The 26,467-nt window shown below is 38.1% G+C and overlaps 1 protein-coding gene across 2 annotated transcripts in view; it reads right to left on the bottom strand.

Annotated features, from left to right (window-relative positions):
• Window positions 1-26,435, bottom strand: part of POLR3G (RNA polymerase III subunit G) — a 41,736-nt gene extending 15,301 nt beyond the window's left edge. For both annotated transcript variants that reach the window (XM_047877720.1, XM_047877726.1), the window contains exons 1-5: window positions 26,283-26,435; window positions 17,863-18,003; window positions 15,237-15,366; window positions 7,804-7,860; window positions 5,347-5,397 (exon numbers count right to left, since the gene is read on the bottom strand). In XM_047877720.1, the coding sequence (XP_047733676.1) occupies window positions 5,347-5,397; window positions 7,804-7,860; window positions 15,237-15,366; window positions 17,863-17,979 (355 nt within the window). In that variant the 5' untranslated portion in view covers window positions 17,980-18,003; window positions 26,283-26,435. The remainder of the gene's footprint in view (window positions 1-5,346; window positions 5,398-7,803; window positions 7,861-15,236; window positions 15,367-17,862; window positions 18,004-26,282) is intronic.
• Between the last annotated feature and the right edge of the window lie 32 nt (window positions 26,436-26,467).

The following is a 26,467-nucleotide window of genomic DNA, read 5'->3' as shown; positions in this document are numbered from 1 at the left end:
TCAAACCATGATTAAAAGCCTGGAATTTTCAGCTCCATTCTCCATTCCCCTGGAGTGGAAAGGGACTTGAGACTGAGTTCATGATTGAGCATACCTATGTGATGAAGCCTCTATAAAAATCCCCAAAGTATGGGCGTTTGAGGAGCTTCCAGGTTGGTAAACACATTCACATGCTGGGAAGGTGGGGCACCCCAGCTCCAGGGAGGCAGAAAAGTTCCTGTGTTAGGAATCATTCTAGACTTTACCTTATCTAGCTTTTCATCTGACTGTTCATCTGTATCCACTATCATATCTTTATTAAATAATAAACCGGCAAACCTAAATGTTTCCTAGGGTTCTGTGAGCTGTTCTAGTAAATGAAATCCAAGTGGCAGGAGGGTCATAGGAACCCCTGATCTGTAGCCAAGTCGGATAGAAATTATGGGTAATCTGGGGAACCTACTACTTGTAATTGGCTTTTGAAGTGGGGAGCTGGACTGAGTCCTTAACATGTGGGGTCTGTGCTAATTCCAGTTGATTTTGGAACTGAATTAAATTGTAAGACAGCCAGCTGGTGTTGCAGAGAACTGCTTGGTGTGGGGAAAAAAAATTCCATAGACCTGGTGTCAGAAATGTTGTTGAGTATAGTAGTGGTAGGAGACTAAAGGAGATACAGCAGGAGTAAGCTTTTCTTATAGACTGTTATCCAAGATATACAAAGAACTCCTAAAACTTCACAATAAGAACACACAGACACACACCCACACAAAACATTAAAAAATGGGCCACAGACCTCTTTCCAAACAAGATATACAAATGGCAAATAAATACATACAAAGATGCTCCACATCATAAGTCACCAGAGAAGTGCAAATTAAAATAGTAGTGAGATACTTACTATGCACCTATTAGAATGGCCAAAATCCAGAACACTACCACCAAATGCTAGCCAGGATATATAAAATCGGGAACTGTCATTGGTTGCTGGTGGGAATGCAACATGGTAGAGCAACTTTGGAAGACAGTTTGGTGGTTTCTTACAAAGCTAAGTATACTCTTACCATACAACCCAGCAATCATGCTCCCTGGTATTTACTCCAAGGAGTTGAAAACTTATGTCTACACAGTAGTGGATGTTTATAGCAGCTTTATTCATAACTCCCAAATCTTGGAAGCCATCAAGATGCCTGTAGTAAGGAAATGGATAAACTGTGGCACATCCAGACAATGCCATATTATTAAGCACTAACAAAAAATGAGCTGTGAAGCCATGAAAAGTCATGGAGGAAAATTAAATGCTTATTATTAAGTAAAAGAAGTCAATCTGAAAAGACTACATACTGAATGCTTCCAACTATATGACACTTTGGAAAAGGCAAAGCTATGAGGACAGTAAAAAGATCAGTGGTTGCCAGGGGTAAGGAGGAGAAAGAGATGAATAGGCAGAGCACAGAGAATTTTTAAGGCAGTGAAAGTACGCTGTATGATATTACAATGGTGCATGCATATCATTATACATTTGCCTTTACCCACAGAATGTACAATACCAAGAGTGAATCCTAATGTAAACTATGGAGTCTGTGTAAAAATGATATGTCAAGGTAGGATCCGTAATTGTAACAAATGTATCACTCTGGTGGGGGATATTAATAATGGGGGAGGCTATGCATGTATGGGGGCAGGAAGTATAAGGGAAACCTGCACTTACCTGCTCAATTTTGCTGTGAATCCAAAACTGCTCTAAAAAATGAAGTCTATTTCACTCAGATCAATGGAACAGAATAGAGAACCCAGATATGGACCCACAAAGTATGGCCAACTAATCTTTGACAAGGCAGGAAAGAATATCCAATGGAATAAAGACAGTCTTCTTCAGCAAATGGTGCTGGGAAAACTAGACAGCGACATGCAGAAAAATGAACCTGGACTACTTTCTTACACCATACACAAAAATAAACTCAAAATGGATGAAAGACCTAAAAAAACAGGAAGCCATCAAAATCCTCGAGGAGAAGGCAGGGAAAAACCTCTCTGACCTCGGCCACAGCAACTTTTTACTCAACATGTTTTTGGAGGCAAGGGAAACAAAAGCAAAAATGAACTATTGGGACCTCATCAAAATAAAAAGCTTCTGCACAGTGAAGGAAACAATCAGCAGAACTAAAAGGCAACCGACAGAATGGGACAAGGTATTTGCCAATGACATATCAGATAAAGGGTTAGTATCCAAAATCGATCAAGAACTTATCAAACTCAACACCCAAAAAACAAGTAATCCAGTGAAGAAATGGGCAAAAGACATGAATAGACACTTCTCCAAAGAAGACATCTAGATGGTCAACTGACACATGAAAAAATGCTCAACATTACTCATCATCAGGGAAATACAAATCAAAACCACAATGAGATACTATCTCACACCTGTCAGACTGGCTAACATTAACAACTCTGGCAACAACAGATGTTGGCAAGGATGCGGAGAAAGAGGATCTCTTTTGCACTGCTGGTAGGAATGCAAACTGGTGCAACTACTCTGGAAAACAGTATGGAGGTTCCTCAAAAAATTAAAATCGAACTACCCTACAACCCAGCAATTGCACTACTAGATATTTATCCAAAGGATAGAGGTATGCTGTTTCAAAGGGGCACATGCACCCCAATGTTTATAGTGGCACTATCAACAAAGTGTGGAAAGAGCATAAATGTCCATTGATGGATGAATGGATAAAGAAGATGTGGGTATATATACACACACACACACACACACACACACACACACAATGGAGTACTACTCAGCAATCAAAAAAGAATGAAATCTTGCCATTTGCAACTACCCGGATGGAACTAGAGGGTATTATGCTAAGCGAAATTAGAGAAAGACAAATATCATATGACCTCACTCATATGAGGACTTTAAGATACAAAACAGATAAACATAAGGGAAGGGAAGCAAAAATAATATAAAAACAGGGAGGGGGACCAAACATAAGAGACTCTTAAATATGGAGAACAAACAGAGGGTTGCGGGAGGGAGGATGTGCTAAATGGGTAAGGAGCATTAAGGAATCTACTCCTGAAATCCTTGTCACACTATATGCTAACTAACTTGGATATAAATTAAAAAAAATAAATTAAATAAAATGGTAAAGAAAAAAAATGAAGTCTATTTAAAAAGCAAAATGCAAAATACCAGGCCTAAAAAAAAAGAGAGGGTTAAGGGAGGAAATCTCTTCTCTTAATTGCTAACCCTATTGTTATTAACCTGTCTGGCTACTTCCCTTTTTCTCTCTTTATTCTTTTTTATAAATTTTCCAAATGTTTATTTATTTATTTATTTTCAATTTTTTTCTAATGTTTACTTATTTACTTTTGAGAGAGATTGAGACACAGAGCACAAACGCAGGGGAGGGACAGTGAGAGCTGTCAGCACAGAGCCAGATATGGGGTTGAACTCATGAACTGTGAGATCATGACCTGAGCTGAAGTCAGACCCTTAACTACCCAGGAGCTACCCAGGTGCCCCTATGTTTATTTATTTTTGAGAGAGAGAGACAGAGACAGAGACAGAGACAGAGAGACAGGGAGAGAGTCAGCGGAAGAAGGGCAAAGTGAGAGGGAGACACAGATCTGAAGTAGGCTCCAGGCTTTGAGCTGTCAGTACAGAGCCTGACACGAGACTCGAACCCACAGACTGTGATATCATGATCTGAGTTGAAGTCAAGACACTTAACTGAGTCACCCAGGTGCACCTCTTCCTTCCTTCCTTCCTTCCTTCCTTCCTTCCTTCCTTCCTTCCTTCTTTTCTTTCTTTCTTTCTTTCTTTCTTTCTTTCTTTCTTTCTTTCTCTCTCTCTCTCTCTCTTCTTTCTTTCTTTCTTTCTTTCTTTCTTTCTTTCTTTTAATGTTTATTTATTTTTGAGAGAGAGAGACAGAGAATCCCAAGCAGACTCTGCGCTATCAGCACAGAGCTACACAGGGCTTGAACTCAAGAACCATGAGATCATGACCAAGTATCAAGAGCTGGACATTCAACTGACTGAGCCATCCAGGCACCTCATTTCTTTAGTCTTCATATCCAAATTTCCCAAACATTCATCTATGCTCTCTGTCCCTTTTTCCTAAATTCCCATTTACTGTTTAATCCATTCCAATCTGAATTCCAAGCTTACAAATCTTTTAAAAAGCTCTCCCTAAGGGCAACAACGATCAATAAGTCAAAAATTAGTTTACATTTTCCAGTCTGTATCTTACTTGACCTCATAGCAATTTTGTTTAACCTCCTTTAACACTGTTGATCACCATTTGAAATGGTCTGTACTTCTTGCATACTCTTGCTTCTGTGACTCCACTCTCTTCTGGTTCTCCTCTCTCCCTCCCCATCCCTTCTCCTTCCATCTCCTTTCTTTGCTGATTCAACCTCCTCTACCAGCCCATTAAATTTTGGCATTCCTCCAAGTTTAGGCTTAGGCCCTCATTTCTTCTAATTCTCTAATTTCAGCCTAGATAATCTCACCCTTCCTCACAGTTTCAATTATAGTACCTATGCTGATCCCTATCATCTCCATTTTGAAGTCCATCCCCCTGTATCCAACAACATGCTCAACATTTCTATTTGTATATTTCAAAGGAACCTTAAAGACCACTTCTAAACTGTAACTCATAATTTCCCCCCACAAACCTGGTCTTTCTTGGATGTTCTTCTGCCAATTCCATCTTAGTTAATTTACTCATCATGCAATCCGGGCTCCAATTACATTTCTTTGAAGAAACTTCCCTGACCTCCCACTGAGGACAGTGTGTTTTTATTTAATGTTTTTACTCCATTTGACTTTAAGCCCCATTAAGGCAAGGACTATTCCCGCTTTTCTCACTGTTTCATTTCTTTTAGCACAGTGTCTGGCAATAGTAGATTCTCAACAACTATTCACTCAGCGGAATTATGAAAGAACACCACACTGGAAATTTTCACTTTGGTATTTTGTGTGCCACATAAAGTTCTAATCTACCAGTTCCCAAATTTTACCAGTTCCAAATATATGAGTTAAAAACTTAGAATAGATGGTATAACCATCAAATACATTTATATGCAAAATTTCAAATTTTCAAAAGTAAAATGTCTACAATACTTGAAAAGTCTTCTCTAGCACATCAAAATTCCATAATTAAAGAACGGAAAAACTAAACAAAGTATCAAAACAAAGCAAAAAACCAACAACAGAAAGTTTTAACACGATAATCAAAATGTCAAACATATTTTAAGAAAAAGCATTCAGAATGCTGAGTGTAACTTCAGATTGAGAATTCATTCCATAATTAGAATTTGAGCAATAACCTTTTATTACCTGGATTATTACATTAGTCAATGTACCTTTTTTGCACTTTTTCCTTGGCATCATTTCTCTTGGGAGTCTTCTCCAATCTGCATGTACAAAAGAAAAAAAAAATACAAAAGTTGCAGTTTCCTCTGGGAATTAGTGGCACTGGCTATGACTATTTAAAGGGACATGACAGTTGGTTAATCAATGAAAATAAAATTTCTTAATATCTGACTGTACAGATTTAGCCTAAGTGATATATTTTCTCCTATGAAAAAAAGAGAGTTCATTAAAAAGAACTTTGGTGGCTCCCAGCTGGCTCATTTGGAAGAGCATGAGACTCTTTATTTCAGGGTCATGAGTTCAAGCTCCACTTTGAGTATAAAGAGTATTAAAAAAAAATAAACATTAAAAAAAAAACTTTGAAATAGTGCTATAAAATTTCTACAACTTTCTGTCAATAGTTATATAGTATTAATCTAATCAATTTTAAATATGGAAATTTTCCTAACAAGAAAAATAATGTAGAAAAATTTTGTTAATCATGACATACTGTTCAATAAGAAAAAGTTTCTCAGATAGTAAGTACAGGGGCACCTGTGTGGTTTGGTTGGTTAGGCCTCTGACTCTTGATTTTGGCTCAGGTCATGATCTCCATGATCTCATGATCTCATGAGATTGAGCCCCACATCGGACTCTGTGTTGACAGCATGGAGACTGCCAGGGATTCTCTCCATCCCGCTCCCATCCCCAGTCTCAAAATTAATAAATAAATACTTAAAATAAAATAAGACATTACATATAGAATCCCAGTAAAAAATAAACCTAACATATAAATATTTTCATATATTTAATTTTTGTGCAGAGAAAGCTCTAGGTTGGGAACAAAATATTATAGTAATTCTTTATGGGTGTTAGGATTACAGCTGCTTTTCTTATTTATTATTTATGTATTATTTGACCATGCTGTATTTTGTAAGTTTTCTATAGTTGATACGTGTTTCTTACGTAATAAGGAATTTTTTTTCAAAAGTTAAAATATATGACCACAATCCCAACACATGCAAAATTAAGCAATTATAATAATTAACCCAAAACTTTATAATTAAAAATAAAAACAGCCGTGGAAAAGTAAATTCACTCTAATAAATAATTTTGACTGCAGGAGGTAAAGAATTTCTCTAATTTATCACTTTCTTTTAATTTTTTTAAATGTTTATTTTTGAGAGAGAGAGAGAGAGAGAGTGGTGTGCACATGTGTGCGTGTGAGTGCGAACAGGGCAGGGGCAGAGAGAAACAGAGACAGAGGATACAAAGTCGGGGCTCTGCACTGACAACAGAGACCCTGATGTGGGGCTCAAACTCATGAACCACAAGATCATGACCTGAGCTGAAGTCAGGTGCTTAACAAACAGAGCCACCTAGCTGCCCCACTTTCTTTTAATTTTTAAGCATAGAGTTAATCAGAAAAATGAAGCAACATAAAAATGGATTAAAAAATACTGCCTACTAAAACAAACAAAAAAACAACAACCTCAGGGTATTTTGGAAAAAGCATTTATATCTCAAGCCATTTTACCTGAATTAATAAATTTTGCTTTGAATATATTTCTGCTTTTATCAATGACTCATAGGTGATCATGAAAAAGTAGGTAAAGAGAATCCTTTAAGGAGATGAATATGATGTGGAAGATGGGAGAGATCTGATACAGGAGACAGGAGAGTGTTCAAGGGGAATCCAACCTTAACAATGATGCACACTGAAAAGACCAGTATTACTCGTGAAAGCAACAATTCTGTAAATGCCATTTATATTCTTACTAAAGGCAGTTACCACAACAACAAGGACAGAGATGTCAAAGGGAAGTGAGTTAAAATGAATAGGCCCAGGTTCTAGAAGTACTGTCCCAGTCACCCTGATAAGTCACTTCATTTTTATGGCAATTACTTTTTTGTCTGTAAAATGAATGAGCTGGATGAAATCTCTCCAGCCTCTTCTACTTTGCCTGTGTCCAAGGAAAATCTGTGAATGTTGAAAAAATCTCTCTTAGATATGGTTCTGTTGAAAAAGCTTCTTAGCAAATAAGAACAGTCTATATCTGCTTGAAAGGAAGGTCCATGAGCTTGGCTTCAATACTGTCTGCCTGGATTTGTTTTCTCCTCTCAAGCTGAAATCACTCACAAACATGGAAGTATAATTGGTACTGTAGATTAAAATGGTGATTGTGGAAAATGAAGTGGAAAGCCCAAATGCATTTGGCAAGTCCTATTTTATAAAAAAATATTTTAAGAACTTCAAAAACATTTCAACTCTTCCTTGTTATGGTATAAAAATCTTTTCATCCTAGTTTTCAAAAGATATATATTAGTAATTAATTATAGGAAAAGAGCCAAACTATTTTCCTACAGTGAAAATTCCTAGGGTAAAAATAAAAAAATTTGCCCTAAAAAAATAGGGGTAGGGAGATAAACTTTAAAAATTATTTTAACATTTTCAGTTTTATAATTACCTGGTATCCACTCCTCTTTGTATACCTTCATATATCTTTTACTGTATCTTTCAATATCTAGAAAAAAAAGAAAAAGTGTTCATTAGAAAACTGCAGAATAAGCCTGCATTTAAGCCATTCCTTTAAAATAACTGAAAACACGAGGTAACATCTTTTATTTCACACACAGTTTCCTATATTTGTGCCTAAAGTGTTTCTGAACACCTACTGGAAAGTTCAATTAGTATCACACATTTAAGGAAGTGGCAAGAAGCAGGTGGGTATGAATGGCTGGGAGCGAGCAGAAACCCTAAGCATGTTTTTTAGAATCAGACAACCTGACTCGTTTCTGAAAATATTCACAAAAGCCCAAAGCCAGGTCAGAAAGCCACTTAAATACCAGGAAAGAAAGTCACTTGGCATCTTCTATTTTCTTCTTGTGACACTGGCCTCCAGCTCCCAGTCTTTAAATCTTGTTTAACTGGGATGTATTAACTACCTAAGTGGAGATGGAGAGCTGTTTGCTCACCTCCAGTACTTGATACATACATTAATACACAGTTAGGCTTCTCAGTGAGCTACTTTTCACAATCCATTGAGGAGCAGAACGGGGAAAAGGGTAGGAGTAGGTAGGGTTGGACTTGAGCAAGCCAAAAGCCTTCCATGTCAATTGCTGACAACTCTGCAGGGACCTCCTGGGCTTGCCCAAAATGGGAGAGCCATAGCTGTGGCTCTTGTTTCTGCTTTGCCCACTATGCTGTAAGAAACTCCCTCAATGAGGGCCCAAACCCTTTCCTAGCAGTGTAAGTTGGCATCATGCCATAGCTTGAAACCATAGTTGGCAGCGTAAGTGACAGCATCATGCCATAGCTTGAAACCATGGTTCATCATAAAATGTGGTTTTAGGAGTACAGCCATGAAAAAGGGAAGTTAAACCAAAAGATGAAAACATAAAAAGCAAGGCCCAAGTAGGTACTTTTTCTTCCATGTTAAGAAAATGATCCCAAATAACAGCAAAACCATGGTGTTAGACAAAGATAACCAAAATAAATAGTAGATCAGAGAGACCAAGAGACCAAGCTTTTCTAGGTATTTAACTGTTTTGACTTCAACCTTGCTCTTAAGCTTTTCACCTGTAAAGAGAAGTCAGCACAAATTCCCAGAATTCGCATTTAAAAATTTTCTCCACAACAGATTGCATATTTTAGATAAATTTAACCTTTAGTAGTAAACTTCTAGAAGAATGAGCGATATTGAAAAACAACTACTGAAACCCAGTTAAAAAGAGGCAAAGGATTTGAATTGGCATTTCTGCAAAGATATGCGTGGAAAAAAAGCACATGATAAGATGTTCAACATCATTGGTTGTTTGGGAAATTCAAATCAAAACCACAATGAGACAGCACTTAATACCCAGTAGGATGGCTACAACCAAAAAGGCAATGACAAGTGCTAGCAAGGATGTGGAGAAACTGGAATCCTCATATAACACTGGTGATGTAAAATACTGCAAGAACTTTGGAAAATAGTTTGACAGTTCCTCAAAATGTTAAATACAGTTATCTTATGATTATAGATATACACCCAGTAGAAATAACATGTGTCCACCCAGTAGAAAATACATGAATGTTCAAAGCAGCATTACTCATGATAGCTCCAAAGTGGAACTGACCCACATGTCAATCAACTGGTGACTGGGTAAACAAAATGTGGTATAGACAACCAATGGAGTATTAGTCAGCCATAAAAAGGAATGAAGACTGCAGTACCACAGGTGAACCATGAAAACATTATGCTAAGTTAAAGAAGGCAGTCACAAAAGTCACATTTTATGATTCCATTTCTTTCAAAGATGTTATCTTTAAGTAATCTCTACACCCAATGTGGGGCTTGAATTTATAGTCCCAAGATCAAGAGTTGCATGCTCCACCAACCGAGCCAACCAGGGGTCCTTATGATTCCATTTATATGAAGTATCCAGAACAGACAAAACACTACAAAGCAGATTAGTAGCTGCCATGGGCTAGAGACAGGAGAGAATAGAAGCCTATACTAGTGGGTATAGGGTTTCTTTTCAGAATGATGAAAAGGTTCTAAAAATTAGACAGTACTATTGACTGTACAATTCTATAACTACACTAAAAGCCACTGAATTGTATACTTTAAAAAGTATATTTTTATATATGTGAATTTTATCTCAGTAAAACTGTTATTTAAAAAGAAAGAAAATTATTACAAGTTTTAAAAAGAACTTAAGTACAGTAAACTCAAATTTATGTTCCATTATTTCCCTGGTTTTGAAGGCCATTTTTTTTTTTTTCTTAGAGTGTGTGAGCAGGGGAGAAGGGCAGAGGGAGAATCTTTTAACTTTATCTTGAGAGAGAGAGAGTGAGCAGGGGAGTGGCAGAGAGAGAGAGAGAGAGAGAGAGAGAGAGAGAGAGACAGAGACAGAGAGACAGAGAGACAGAGAGGAAGAGAGATAGAAAATCCCAAGCAGGCTCCATGCTCTCCGCACAGAGCCCGATGTGGGACTCAATCTCCCAAACGGTGAGATCATGACCTGAGCTGAAATCAAGAGTTGGTTGCCATCAACTGATGAATGGATAAAGAAATTGTGGTTTATATACACAATGGAGTACTACGTGGCAATGAGAAAGAATGAAATATGGCCCTTTGTAGCAACGTGGATGGAACTGGAGAGTGTGATGCTAAGTGAAAGAAGCCATACAGAGAAAGACAGATACCATATGTGTTCACTCTTATGTGGATCCTGAGAAACTTAACAGGAACCCATGGGGGAGGGGAAGGAAAAAAAAAAAAAAAAAGAGGTTAGAGTGGGAGAGAGCCAAAGCTCTTAAAACCTGATAACAAACTGAGGGTTGATGGGGGGTGGGAGGGAGGGGAGGGTAGGTGATGGGTATTGAAGAGGGCATCTTTTGGGATAAGCACTGGGTGTTGTATGGAAACCAATTTGACAATAAATTTCATATATTAAAAAAATAAAAAATACATAAAAAATAAATAAAAATTGAATTACTTAAAAAAAAAAAAAAGAGTTGGTTGCCTAACTGACTGAGCCACCTGTGTGCCCCAAGAGAGAGAATCTTAAGTAGACTTAAGCCTGATGCAGGGCTCAATCCTATGACCCTGGGATCATGACCTCAGCAAAAATCAAATATCAGATGTTCAACCAACTGAATCACTCAGGTGCCCCAGCAAGTCTTTTGAATGCAGTTAACTGTGCATCAACTGTGCGTTTTAGGAACACATGTACATTTTTCATGTACAACCTTTGAATATATGCATTTCATGTATCCTGATTCCAGATTTTAAATACATTTTATTAATAAGTTCTAACTTCTTACTTCTGATTCTTCTCACATTTGCACCATCCAAATGATTCTAGATTAGAAATACATTCCTAATAGGTTCCAGAATTGTAAGAAGTGCAATTCTTCTTACACTTTCATCATCAAAATACAGTACTTTAAAAAGCTTTGATAGCTCACATTTGTAATGAAGTGAGAATGGCCCAGCCATCTTCTTTGGTCTATAATTGTAAAACATTTTCATTATTAAATTTATAATTACTAATTAACATGATCAATCCAACAAACCGTTTCATTCCTACACAACCTATTGCCTTTCGATCATCTTTGTCTTTGCCTTCAGCATGTGTCCAGTCACAAACTACACCAAATAACTTTTGGTACATCAATATAAAAAAAGAAAAATATCATCACATGTAATTTTAATGGACTAGATGTTCCAGGTTCTTATCACAAAATAGTATGTAACGAGGTGCTCTTCAAGAATACCATATTTCCTTTTTATTCTTAGAGATATATTGTTTACCCACTGACTTGAGTTTGAGAAGATTCATCTAGAATGTTGTCAGATGAAGACTCAGTTTGAGATTTTACTTATACAACGATTTCATGATCATCGTTGGCGCCCAAGGAATTACTGCCTCTACATTCATCTTTTTTGTCTAGTGATTGTGTCACATCTTCCCCTGTCAATTTTCTTCTCTGCACCATTATGGGCACAAAATGAACAATTCTGAATTCTCAATTGCATTTTATGAAAGCTAAAATAAAAACAAAACAACCACAAAGACAAGAGTCTCTCTAGACTTCTTTTCTTTTTATATCTTCTTAAACATTACTATAATACTTTGGGCAACACAATAGAAACACGGAAGGATAATGTGACCGTGCTGACTTATTTCAATGCTGTACCATCCTTCCGTGGAACTTCACCATTTTTCCATTTTGTTTCTGATGTTTTAGTCTCTTTTTCCCAGGGTAGTGGGGGATAACTGATGAGTAATGATGAAAGAGTATCTGTGCTGATAAAACAGCAAAATGTTTACAGATGAAGGAAAAGTGAAATCACTAAGATTCCAAAACGTATTTAAATTTATAAAAGGATCCAATGAGCTGATATGGTAATGCTCAGATAAAATGAGTTTTGTTTTTTTTTTAAATAAATTCTCTTTGTTTTTTAGAAGATCTCTATTAAAAAATAAAAGTTATGGGGGCGCCTGGGTGGATCAGTTGGTTAAGTGACTGACTCTTGATTTCAGCTTAGGTCATGATCTCACGGTTTGTGGGTTCGAGCCCTGAGCTGGGTTCCACACAGAGCATGGAGCCTGCTTGGTGTTCTCTCTCTTTTCTTTCTCTCTCTTTCTCACTCTCTCTCTCTCTGCCCCACCCCTGCTCATGCTCTCTTCCTCACTCTCTTTCAAAATAAACAAACTTAAAAAAAATTAAAGTTATGAATATCACTGCTCAAAAATAAACTCCAGCAGTGCCTGAGTGGCTCAGCTGGTCAAGCATCTGACTCTGGATTTTGGTTCAGGTCATGATCTTGCAGTTCATGGGTTCGAGCCCCACATCGGGCTCTGCACTGGCAGCATAGAGCCTGCTTGGGATTCTCTTTCTGCCTCTCCCTTGCTCACTTTCTTTCTCTCTCTCAAAATAAATAAACAAACATTACAAGAAAATCAAAAATCAAAATAGGGGTCTCATGAACCCTGATGGCACATTGACAGTTAACAAAAACCAAACTCCATTTATTCAACAGCAGATCTTGTGGCCATATTGCAGGTAAATGTTATGATTTCCATTAAGCTTTTGAAGTTCTAAAAATGGCTTACAGAATGATCGCCACTGTCACTCCTGTTTCTACCTCAGAGGACCCCAGTAATGCAGGAACCCGAGCTGGGAACAATTGGATCAGATGCTCTCTATATATCCTTGCAGCTACAATTCATTAAAATAACAATATTGGTGTTTTTCTTTTATTACAAAAATAATAACTTTCCTTATAAAGAAAATACCAATCATTTCTATAATTCTACCTGAAAGCATTATAAACAAATTGTGAAAACATCACGATAAGAAATATTTTTATTCTATGTCCTCAGTTCTTTGTGATTTCAATGCCCTGAGCCACTAGCCACAAGGTTATCAGGAAACCCGGAGATCTCCTACCCTCATTTAGTTCTTTACATTAATTCCTAAGTCTCTCTTTCTTAAAGCATATAGGTGATGGGTGATGGGAGAAGGCTGATAAAGGTACAGTGATAGAACACCATCCAGAATATAGCTCCCTCTGACAGATGCATAGTGCTGTTCAGTCTGGCCAATTCTTTCTCATTTATGGTGTGCAGAGTACATAAACATTATGTGTGTGTATATATGTATATATGTGTATTTATTATATTAACCTATATTCATGCATATGTATGTATATATTTTAAAAACATTTTCAACTGTAGTTTTTTAAAACACATTACATCAGAAAAGAAAGGTAAACATGAAGATTTTGAAGGAGAATACACTTGTATCAATTTGGAAAATCCTATAGAAGTGTTTTTTTCCAGAAAGAAACAGAAACGATTCCTTGTATTCTTAAATACCTCCTGTAGTCATCAAAGATAAAGAGCCTCTTAATCCAGGTACAAGCCAACCACTCCCAGAAACCAGCAATGAAATTGTGTTCCCTGTTTAAAAGACTCCCAGATATGTTTTAATGATATGATATACTTGCAAATTAGACCTATGCTTTAATAATGACCACATTTAGTTAAGTCTGTTCCATACTCTAGAGAAAACAATAATTTTTAAAAGATTAAAGTATACCCTACACTATAATTTTTTCTAATAAGAATGTTTATTAGTTCATTTAATCTTTTTAAAAATCTTTACAATTAGAGCTTTAATTTCATTTTTGAACTCAGATAGATAAAAGCATGTAACATAATCATGAAAGTAAAAAAAATCTGCACTTTTGAGATAAAAATATACCTTTCTAAACCACTATATAAACTTCAAGCAGCTATGTTTGAAAAATAAATGAACTTGTCTAAAATGCTTCTTATAATTATAAGCACATGTAATATTACTATGTAAGACTTTCTTTTTGACTCTTAGCCAGTTCTAAGTCTTTTAGAGAGAGAGAAAATGGAATGCATTTTTAATACTAATGGAATGAGATGATACTATATGAATTTCTCATGCTTTAATGATGTTGTTTTGGGAACTCAAGGATGATATTGATCTCTCTAATTTCAACATTCGAGGGCAGAAACTGAAAATCAATACAGATCTAATGTGCTAAATAACTACTCAGGAATGGGTTCTCTTCCTCTAAAACCACTTCCCACTCCCTCTCTGAGACTTTCAAGCCTTCTCCAATGGTAATTTCTCCTCTCTGTCTTTGGCATAACCAAGGAGTACACCCTTTATGTTTTCTTATGTACAAATCATAAGTCAAAAATATATTTATGGCTTCTAAAAGTTTTCACCAAAATATTAAATAATCGTATTTAATTTTAAATACATTTTAAATTTAATATTAGATACAAAAAATATATGTGTAAGGATAACCATTGCATTATATACATATATGAGCAAAAAACTAGAAAACACTTTAAATCTAACAGCAGAGAACTACGTACAATTAATAATGTTATATACAGATCATGGAATACCACATAATGATTAAAAATCTAATTTTCCAAGAATACTGAGGACATGTGAACATGCTAATAACATGCTATTGGGTAAAAAAGGAAGATGCAAAGAATATGAATCCAATTTTATAAAAACGATACACATGCAGAAGAAAAAAATCTAGAATGTATAATAAAACATTAATAGATCTCTAGCCATAAGCATTAGAGGTGATTTTTACTTTTCACTGTTTCTGTTTTTTGTAATTTTCACCAAGCCTATGAAATTTCTATTAAAAGGTAATTTTAAAAATAAAATATCAGAAAGTTTAAAATACATTTTCTGTGGAATCAACAGAACTATGCTCTTTTACGGTAGTTGATAATTTCTGATGTAACTAAATCAATCAGCACCAAATTACTCTCTGTCTTATACACAAACACTGTCTCGTCTGTACACATTCAACCACATAACCAAAGGGTCCAAACCCACCTTGTTTTTCTTCAGGTGTTTCTAAATAATAAGGCATCCTTTTCATAGTTTCTCTCAACTCCTGTTTCAATGCCAGCATGTATTCTTCGCCCTCTCCTGCTTTCAGTGGCACCGGTTTATAATCTGTATCCTGTTTAAAAGACAATGTGTGTGTATGTGTGCGTGCCTTTTTAATAAAATAAGTTTCTTAACATCCTTTTTGTCTATAATCTGGAAAATTTCATTTTTATTGAAAAACTACATTTCCCAGGTACTAAGTGTTACAATCAACTGAAAAGACGTTGAGCTTTTGTAATCTATTTAACTTTTTAGCCTATTTCCTACTTTGCTCTCATTTTAGACAGTAGGAAACATTCTTAATTTTCCTACTGACCACACCAACAACCAACAAGTATTTTGTTATATAGTCTGTTGACTGTGATTACATGTTTTAGAAGTCAAGTCACCCAAATGAGAGTAACTGCTTTAGTCCCCTAGTAACCTCAATTAGTAGTGGTGGTATTGGTGGGAGAAGTAGCATTAAAAAAATTAAAAAAAGATTAAAAGTAGCAGTTATCATGTACAAGTGGTTACTCTGACCAGGATGTCCTCATCACTCAACATCCACGATCCCACTTAAAGTATCATCAGTACTTCCCCTTTTACAGTAAATAAACTGAGGCGTGAACAATCTATAAGCTCATAAACCATGTAAATGACAAAGCGGGAGTTTGAATCTACATCTTCAATTTTATAAAATTATACACATGCACACATATGTATATATATTCATGAAATACATATATTTATTAAAAAGTGGGGTCTCAGGGTATGTAGTAAAAGACATTTCTAAAAGAAAAAGACATTTCTGGTATCAGAACTACGTACAGGGTACATTTTCAAAATTTCACTCTGAGTTTATTCATTCATTCTACAGCTATTTATTGGGTGCTTACTATAAGCTAGACATGGCTAGACAATAAGAGATACCACGATGAACGGGTCAAACTTCTTGCCCTTAGGGAACTTACATACTAGAAGAGAAAAATACAAGAAATAAGTAAACAATGAGGAAATACGCAATTTGAGGTAGCGATAAGTGGCATAAAAAAAGTGAGGCTGGGTAGAACAAAGTGTGACTGACAGGATACACGGAGGTTGGAGGTAGTTGGTCTAGACAGGGTAAGAACACAGGACCTCTCAGGAAATCACATCTGAGTACTGCTCCGGATAAAATTAGGAAGTCATCATGCAAAGACTTGGGAATAGATGGCTCCAGCCACGGAAACTGGCAGAGGAAAAGGCCTGAGAGAACAAGGAGGCCATGATGGCTAAGGAGCGAGAAGGACAGTGGTAGCAAGAGTCAGAGAGACACCAGCAAGGCCATATCAAACACAGCCAGTTTGCCAGCAGCAAGGAATTTCAATTTTATTCCAACTATACAACAACACAGTATGTACTAATATTTCCAGTGTTTAGAAGTAACCTCACACATGGAGAAGAGTTGTTTTCAAGGAAATCAATGTATAAAATGATTCACATAATGCACAAACATGAGGTATCTGTCATTGTTTCAGGCTATACTAAATATCAGAAAGGCAAAATGTCAAGAGCAAAAAGTAGAGACTCCCTGTGTAAGACATCTAGATCCCTAGATACATTTGTACAGCGTCCTCTACTTACACAAATCATTCGACAAAAGACTTTTCCCTTCTGAAATAGGGGAGAAACTGCTGGATCGAAGGGTATCTGGTCATTTACGAGTTTTTCATTTTTTATATTGCAGCACATACACATCTGGAAACGTAAGCTCAGGTTTCAAACTAAATGTAAAGTGAAAGCATTAAATGAAACATTATGCCAATTAGGTTTACAGCATACTCATTAGATTTAAAAGCAACACTAAATGTAGCAGGAACAACTAGATTTTGAGAAACAGCAACAAAACTCAAACTGACTTTAACAAAATAGAGAAATAAGCAAAAACCAGAAACAGCCGAGTGGGGAATCAAAGGCAAAACGGTACACTAGGGAGCAAAATCAAATTGTGTAGATACAAGATGAGAAGAAAATCATTAAGTGAAAGTCTAGTAGACTGAGGACCACTAGGGAGCACTGTAAAACCTAACCTTTTAAAAATATTATTTTGAGGGGCTGGGAGACATGATCTCACAGCTCGTGCAGTCGAGCCCCACGTCACACTCTGCTAACAGCATAGAGTCTGCTTGGGATTCTCTCCCACTCTCCCTCTCTCTCTGCCCCACCCCTGCTTGCCTGCATTCTCTCTCTCTGCCAAAATAAATAAATAAATAAGCATTAAAAAAATTTAAAAAACAAAATATTATTTTGGTATTGGAATACATCAAAAATAGCAACAGAAGAAATAGGAAATGAAAAAATTCTTTCTTAGTTCATGTTGTACTGAATGTATTCACGGCAAGTTGTATACAGTTTTTTTGTTTTTAGAAGGCAGTGTAAAAATTAGAAGAGGTTCAGGGAAGAACAGTGGCCGTGAAGCACACTCTCTTTTACTTTCTTACACTTAAGATATTATAAGGATGTTATATATTCAGTCCTGTGCAGAATCTTAATTTTCTTTGAAAGATGAAAAAACCAGCCGTGAGAAATCTGCTGTTAATGTACTTACAGGAAATAGTGGGGGTGGTTTCAGGACTACATCGGGTAGCTTTTCACCTCTGCCAAATCCAACTGCCTCAATATTAAAGGTGTAAGCTGCACGTCCGCGTCCTTTGTTCCCAGCCATTAGAACTAGTTATACCAGCAAATTCTGAAAGACATCACATGAAAAAAAAGGAAATCAACATTTTAAAGCAGAATATAAAACTCTGTCCCTTAAGTAGCGTGGCTAATGGAAAATACTTCTGGAAAGCAAAACTTGTAAAGAAATAATAAACATACGCTAAACTGATTTCTGAACTCCTCACATCTACTCAGGTCTGGCAGGTGACATGATGATGGCCTCAATTACCTCACCAGGCCCTGGGTGAACAGCTGACCCTGGGTCCCCTTTGAGATGCTGCCCAGACCACTGCACACAGCCAGTTGATGCAATTCTCTCCACCCCTCTGTGATTTGGCGTCAAGATTTCAGAGATATGTAAGAAGTGTGGACAAGGAAAGGTCTGGCTGATGAAGACAGACCACCTAGCTTTTTCATTCAGCTTGAAGACTACCACGAGTCATATACACTTTAGATTTTTAAATGATTAAAAAAAACATCTGAAATAGTTAAATTAAAGGTAAGATAAACCTGTACTCTTTCCAACTTTGGCCACAGTAGAGATGTCACATACTCAAGTTCTCTACTGAACTTGTGAATTGTCTGAAACAGGATTGATCTCTACAGTGTGAGAACTGAGCTGGCAGTATATTAACAGGGATCCCTATACCAAGGCTCTGTCACTACAAGAGTGCAGTTGACTGTCGTGGTGATTATGACATACATCTTCTAAGTCTCTTTTCCCACTGCTAATACTGTGTATCAATCCTGCAAGTCCAAGAAAACAGCAATATATCCTCTCCTACCGACTTAACAGTTCCCCTTCCTTTCTTTCCTTACCGTTATTTTTTGAAAAACTGAGGTCATTTCCTATACAATGCTTCTCCAAATTTAAGGCACACGAGAATTACCTAGGAATCTTGTTAAAATGCGGATTCTGATTCAGCTGGCTGAGAACCTGCATTTCTTTTTTTTTTTTTTTTTTTTTTTAATTTTTTTTTTTCAACATTTATTTATTTTTGGGACAGAGAGAGACAGAGCATGAACGGGGGAGGGGCGGAGAGAGAGGGAGACACAGAATCGGAAACAGGCTCCAGGCTCTGAGCCATCAGCCCAGAGCCTGAAGCGGGGCTCGAACTCACGGACCGTGAGATCGTGACCTGGCTGAAGTCGGATGCTTAACCGAGTGCGCCACCCAGGCGCCCCAGAACCTGCATTTCTAACAAGCTCTCTGGGATTATCCATGCTACTGGTATGCGGGCCACTGTTTGAAAGTAGCAAGGTTGTAACATTCTCCCATTTCTGAATTTGAGGAACTGAATACATGAAATGCAGTATAACACATTCCTCTTCGCTGTATTTTCTATTTTCTAAATAGGTGAACTAGAGGCTTACTCAAATTTGAGTTTAATTTTTTACAAGGACACTTAAAAGAGTTGCTCTGTTCCTCCTATTGCATCACATCAGGATGCAAACAAAACCAATCTCTCTTTCTTTCTCTCCCTTTCTCTCTCTCACTGATGTTCTCTGGTCAGTGGGTTCAGGTGCTAGCAGTCTGTTTCATCTAGCATACAGTTCCCCATCACTTTCCACCTAATGATGTCAGCAGCCATTGATGATCGTAGCCTAGATTCGTTATTCCATTATGGGCTGTAATTTTATTCTTTCTGTATCTACTAATTGGAATTCTATCATGAATCAATTTCCTCATTCACTATTTAGCTACAATGAAGCACAAGTTGTAGAGGAAAGGTACCTATTCTAATACCGAAGCTCATTCCATGTGTCCACACTAAAAGAGAGGAGGATATCTAAATGGCCGTGTTTCATTGCTGAGTCACTCAAGCATATGCTGAGCCTGCAGAAAGCAGGTCTTCCAAGTATGAAAACAGCTGAGCAAAAAGACACACTCACTCTAAGAAATGAATTGTGAGAGCCCTGTAGGCATGGTCAAGACCACTGGGCTTAATTCCAGTATGGGATTTGCCCACCAGTAAAGATGAACAATTCCAGGCAGCATTTCCCACATTTGCCTGATCATGAGAACTGGCCAGAGAATTTGTTAAATACACATATCGAATCCCATGCAATCTTCAAGTATTCAAACCTACACCAGAATCTTTGGAGGTGGGCTCTGAGAAACAGTTGGGAAAACTCACCCTAAGAAGAGAGTATGTCAGCTACCATTGTTTGATGGAAAATCCCTTGAGAAATACCAGACGCTGGAGCCTCTAAACTTCCCTATTTATCAAGTACCTTTGGGTGTATAAACTGGTATCATTAGTGAATGGATTGCCCTTGGCAGAAAAATCAATCCTAGCTCTTGAGACACCCTCAATGATTACATGGCCTTCTGGCCTACAAATCCATCTCTTTTTAGTTTGGCTATTATGAGTCAGTTCTGTACCTACAGAAGCTGCCAAATTCATTTTCTTCTCTTGGAGAGCTGAGAGGTACTTCTTGGACTCCAGTAACTGTCTCATAGGGAAAATGGCTCACAAGTGAGGCCTAAGCATCAATCTCTGGTATCCTCTGAGTCAACCACTGCCATGTTCTTCTTTCACCCTCCCAAACTGCTTGAATGAAAGGTTTTTTATAAGCAGCTTTTCCCATTTCCTTATTATCCCAATCTTCCTCTACTTGATATAGGCCAATTTCATTGAGTCATTCATTCGACCAATATTGAGTATTCCAGGCACTATGGCAGAATCCATGAATAAAACCATGTCCCTGTACTAAGGGCAAATATTTCAGTGGCTGAAAGACCACAAACATGTAAACAAATAAATGTGTAACATAATAGTATGTATTCTTGCTGTGGGTTGAATTGTGTCTCCCTCCTACCCACCCCGTACCTGTGAATGTGATGACCTTCCTTATTTGGAAATAAAATCTTTGCTGCAGATGTAATCAAATTAAGATGAGGTCATAGTAAATCAGGGTGAGCCCTCTTCCAATGATGGGTGTCTTTCTAAGAGGGAAATGTGGACAGAGAGAAACACACACAGAGGGAAAACACCATGTGAAGATGGGAGGCAGAGACTGGGATGCTGCAGTTGCAAGCCGAGAATACCAAAGAGTGCCAGGAAGCACTGCAAGCTAGGAGAGGCCTGGAACAAATTCTCCCTCAGAGCCTCTGGAAAGAACGAACCCTGCCCACACCTTGATTTCACCTTGTTTTCAGACTTTGGGCCACCAGAACTGAGAGAGAATAAATATTGGCTATTTGAAGTTGCCCAATTTGTGGTAAAATGTTATAGCAGCCCTAGAAACTCATCAACACAGCTCTTGAAAAAAAATAAATGATGGCAAGGGGAAAGAGAATAATAAAGGGGTATGTTAGCTTTTCACACAAGGAAGGTCTTTCTGTGGAGGATAAATCTGAACACCATGCCGGAGAAGGCCTGTAAGCCACAAGATGAAGGGATGAGGTAGACACGGCTGCACAGAGAAGGAGGAACAAGTGCAGAGAAAGAAGCCAAATGCTGGGAGTGTGTGAGGAATGAGAAGGCCATGTCCCTGGCGAGGAGTAAGGAACAGGAAGAGGCAGGTCAGGGCCGGATTTTTCGGAGCCCTGTGTAAGTTGAGGTAAAGGGTTTGGCTTTTTATCTCACTTGTGACGGGAACTGGTTTCACAAAAATGTTGAAATGCAAAGGTCCCAATGGCTCCCAAGAGCAAAATCCACTGGCATTTTGTCCTCATTCATGTCTTGGACTTCCAAAGCACATGACTTGCTATGGCCTCCTCCCTTTTGAAATTCTCTGCTTCCTAGGCTTTATTAAAACTCTGGGTTTTTTTTGTTGTTATTGGCTACTTTTCTTCTTAAACCTCCTAAATATGGATTTCCTTAAGGTTCAATCTTTGGTGTTCTGCTTTTTTTTTTTTTTTTTGGTCTTCAGAAAACACACCCACACGCAGGGTTTGATGACCTCTCCCATACTATTATCTCCAACACTGACCTTTGTCTTGAGTTTCAGCCCATGTTCCCACTATCAAAAGAATATTTGGAAAGCACTTTAAACTTAAAATACTGAGGTCATCTTCCCCCTGCACCAACTGGCTTGCCTGTTAGGTATTATGTCCCTGCTTCTATCCACAGAATGTTATTTTCCCAGTCACCAACACTTGATGACTTGGAGTGCATCAATATTGATTCGTCACTCTGTTCTACCCCTCCTATCGAATCAATCACCTAATTCTTCCTTCAAAATGTCCCTTCATTTCCATTTCCTCTACCATAATCCAGTTTAACCTCTTTCTACATCACTTTTGAGTGACTGCAAGTTTTGTGGTATCCCTTGTTCTTCCTATTTGTTTTAATTTATTCTTTCACATTATTCATCCTAAGGCATAGTTCTGATCATGTCGGTCTTCTCATCTTCCCTCTTGGCTACAGGATTAAATCCAAACTTCCTACCCAAGTATTCAGGGCCCTTTTAAGATGCCTGCACTCCTGACTCCTTGTATCATCATGTCTTGTTTACCATTCTCTCCACTACAATCTACCCCATTTTCCTCCCTGCTTAACAGTAGCCCCTTTCACCTGAAGATCCAGTCTAAGTCCAGTCTCCTTGATACCCTTATAGAAGAATATTAGCTGTATCCTCTTACATGTTCACCTTCCTTGACCTCTGCTTTTGTTCAGGACTTTACAATCTCTAACACAGAACAAATAAATTCCCATTGCCAGCCTCCCACTTTCAACCCACTCTCCAGTCATCTCTCTAGAACATAAACCTTGATGTGTCACTCTGCTTACCTAACAAAATCCACAGCAGTTGCTTCACCCCACTTTGCTCTTGTAAAGATCCTCCAATAAAATAAGTGCATTTTAAAAAATTGAGATGTTACATATTGCTACTCTTCAATTTTGGAAGAAATAGAGACAATGCACCTTTTGGGAAATGGGCCTTTTCCAAAGGCAAGGAGTTTCACTTACATTTTATTTATTTCTTTGGCCGTATTAACAGAGATTTTATATCCCCACTGTCTAGCACAGTGCTCTCTATATAGCAACAGCTCCACAATTAATGTTAAGCTCTCTTTCCTTCTCTTTCTTTTCCTTCCTCTCTTCTTTCCTTCCTTTCTTTCATATGGTGTCATGAGCAAAATCTACCCAAAGAAGTACAATTCAGTCAGCCTACTATTAACATTGTTGTTTTCTTTTAAACTTCCCGAACTATAAAGTTGGAGACCTGGAAGTACACTAGAAGCATCAGAATGTAAAAACAAAACTCAGGCTTCATACCAGAACAACAAAATGAGAATCTCTGGAGATGGGATTCAGGCATTAGGACTTTTCAAAGCATTCACAGAGTTTACAGCATATAGTGTAAATTAAGATCCACTGCTTTCTGGGCTGCCTGCGTGGCTCAGTATGTTAAGCAACTGACTTCAGATCAGGCATGGTCTTGTGGTTCAAGTCATGTGTCAGGTTCTGTGCTAACAGCTCAGAACCTGGAGCCTGCTACTGATTCTGAGACTCCTTCTCTTTTTGCCCCTCACGCTCACGCTCTGTCTCTCAAAAATAAATATGGTTAAAAAATTTTTTTTAAAGAACCACTGCTTCCTATTAAACTTCACATTTTGTAAAAGAGGAAAGGGAAGCCCTGAGAGGTTAGTTGACTGCCTAAAGGCACACGGTTAATTTCTAACAAAGACAAAACTGGGTTAAAGCCTCAGGTACCTTTCCATTCTCCATTCATCCACATTACACTACCTGAAACACATTCCCAGGCTAGTTGAACACTTTTTTAATCCCACAGATACTTTTATTAATCTTTACAAGGAAGTGAATTAGCAATGGCAAAATTGACTGACTTTCAAAGTATAAAATCAGAAGCATCATCCTTCCATTTTGTAATGCTTCCTGAAAATTCCTGTTCAGAACTGTGCTGAGCTGGTTTGATGGGTGTTGTTCAAGCATCCAAGAGCTGAAATGCAAAGTCCATTCTATTTGACTGTAGAGACAACACTACGTCACAGGCTGAGGTAATATCTGAAGTTCCTCCTAGTGCTAACATTTTATGAGTTGTGAATGTGGCCTAAATGTATTGTCTTCCACATCTCACATTGTCCCTTGTACATAGTGGCTACGTGAATGAATGTACAATCTGATGTAAGTAGGCATGGAAGCTGGGGGAGGCACCAAAAGACAGGTCACAGCATCTTTCCTGATAAATGACACCTCAAGTGTCCCAGTCAGAACCTGATAGTCATGCTGTCCTCCTCTCCACCTTCCTTGATACCCTTATAGAAGAATATTAGCTGTATCCTCTTACATATTCACCTTCCTTGACCTCTGTTTTTGTTCAGGACTTTACCATCTCTAACCTGGATCTCTAACACAGAACAAATAAATTCCCATTGCCAGCCTCCCACTTTCAACCCACTCTCCAGTCATCTCTCTAGAACATAAACCTTGATGTGTCACTCTCCTTACCTAACAAAGCTTTGAGTCTAACTCTCTGTCTCTTGCCCCCTACACACCACACTCTAGCCACTCTCTATTCTGCTACATCAGCTCTCGCATGTAGCGTTCCTTCTGCCTGGAATGCCTTCCTCCCGCATCCAACTACGCAACCCCTGGCACCATTTAAGATGCTGTGCAAATGACACCTCTCTGTGACCATTTTCTCTACCCAACAAGGAGACAGATCTCTCCCTTGTCTGTTTCCCAAGTACTACAGTGCTTTTATTACCCTTTTAAAGATCATGTTGTGATTGCCAGTTCTTGTCTGTCTCTCCAGTAAGCCCTTCAATTAACTATTCATCAAGTATTTATTAAGCACCCTCTGTGTCAGACCATCTTCTGCACACTGGGAATATAGCAGTGAACAAAACAAAGTTTCTGCTCTTGTGGAGCTCATAGTCTAGCACAGGAAATGGAAAGAACCATGTCGAGAACTAAGAAAATATGGACATCCAGGGGAGTGTGATACAAGCAGATGGATCTGTAAATATGAAGGCCTCCTTGAAGACTTACATTTCCATGCTCTATCACTTACCAGAGCCTGGCAAAAGTCCAACAAATACTGGGTGAATTATTGCTGAGCTCATGGCCTAGTAAGGATATCCCTCCATTTCTCCTACAGTGGTTTCCCTCTGCCTATGGGAAAAATGTCTAAACTACAGAAAGCTCTGTACTTCCCAGCTGAGAGCATCCTAACAAACAGTGGTCTTTTAAGCCCTGCTCAAATGCTACTCTTCAATAATCCTTTTCATCTGTATCCTTATACCACCTAGTTTTTACTTCCTCTGTGGTATATACACCATACTGTTTTATATTGCAAATAGTTGTGCATAAATATCATCTTCCCTCAAATTCTTGAGAACCCAAATCATGACTTCTTTTTCTTTTCTTTTTTTTTCCCCACTCAATACTATTCTCACAGATCATCTAGCTCAGGGACTTGCATGTAAGGATAGCCCCAAACAGTGGCTGAAGATTAGGAAAATATTCAGAAAAGCTACATCTCCACCAAAGGTTTCTAGGAGTGTAGGAGAGGACAGTACATCTCTCCTATGAAGGTTTATTAGTAGCTGCCACAATAAGGGTTTTCATAATAATTTTTTACAAAGCTAGCTCATGGGTATCTTTATAATTAATCAAATTCTCAAGGGAATTTTTGAAGCCTAACTTGATGTTTCAATAGCTGGGAGGTGCTAGGTGGATACAGGGATCTGGTGTTCATAGTGGGAGTGATTTATATGGCTGGCTGGGCCACACCCAGATATTATCCACGTTTTCTGTTCTCACAAGGTGCGACTGCCTCCACCTTTACTTAGTTGAACCTTTTCTACCAACTTTCTTTGCTCTCTTTCAAGAGCTGACAAACTAACCAAAAAAAAAAAAAAAGAAAAAGAAAAAATGGAGGTAGGGGAAGGAATACAGAATTTCATTTTTTATAAGAGCATTAAGACGTTATTAACAACCCTTCTCCCCACGATACAGGTTAGAGTGCCAAGAGTTAAGAAAACATACTGAATAGTCTGTCCTTAGCAGCAAGTCTGCGGCAATGACTCGTGCCTAAACCAATCACAAAGTCCCCAGATTTGAAAATCTACCATCAATTACAGCATAAATCCTCTTCTAACTCACTGCAAACAGTCCAGGAAGTGGAGCCTCGTTAAGATCGGGAAAGGGCGGTTTTCAAAGATTCTGAAGGGATTAGAAGGAAAGGTAAAGCTATCTCCCAACTACCCTCAATCCTGAAGCGCTTTATTGAATCTCCACCTCTGACTTCCCCCACCTTCTCCATGTGCCCCTTTAACTTCTCTCTACCCTCTCCATCGCCTCCCAACCCCTCAATTGCTCCCTCTGTTACCTGCTCACTGTCTCGAGGCTTGGGTAAAACTGTGGACCCAAAGTGCCGGCCGGCAAGGAAGGGGTGCACACAGAAGGCGCGAGCGCTGGGATACCGGTTCCACCTCTAGAGAAGCGCGCTCCGCCCTCCACGCGGGCTCAGAGCCTTGTTCCGATCCCAAACAGTTAGCCCCGCCCACTCTCGCT

The sequence above is a fragment of the Prionailurus viverrinus genome, chromosome A1 (genome assembly GCF_022837055.1).
Source record: "Prionailurus viverrinus isolate Anna chromosome A1, UM_Priviv_1.0, whole genome shotgun sequence".
Classification (NCBI taxonomy): Eukaryota; Metazoa; Chordata; class Mammalia; order Carnivora; family Felidae; genus Prionailurus; species Prionailurus viverrinus.
This window is presented reverse-complemented; position numbering and strand designations above follow the sequence as displayed.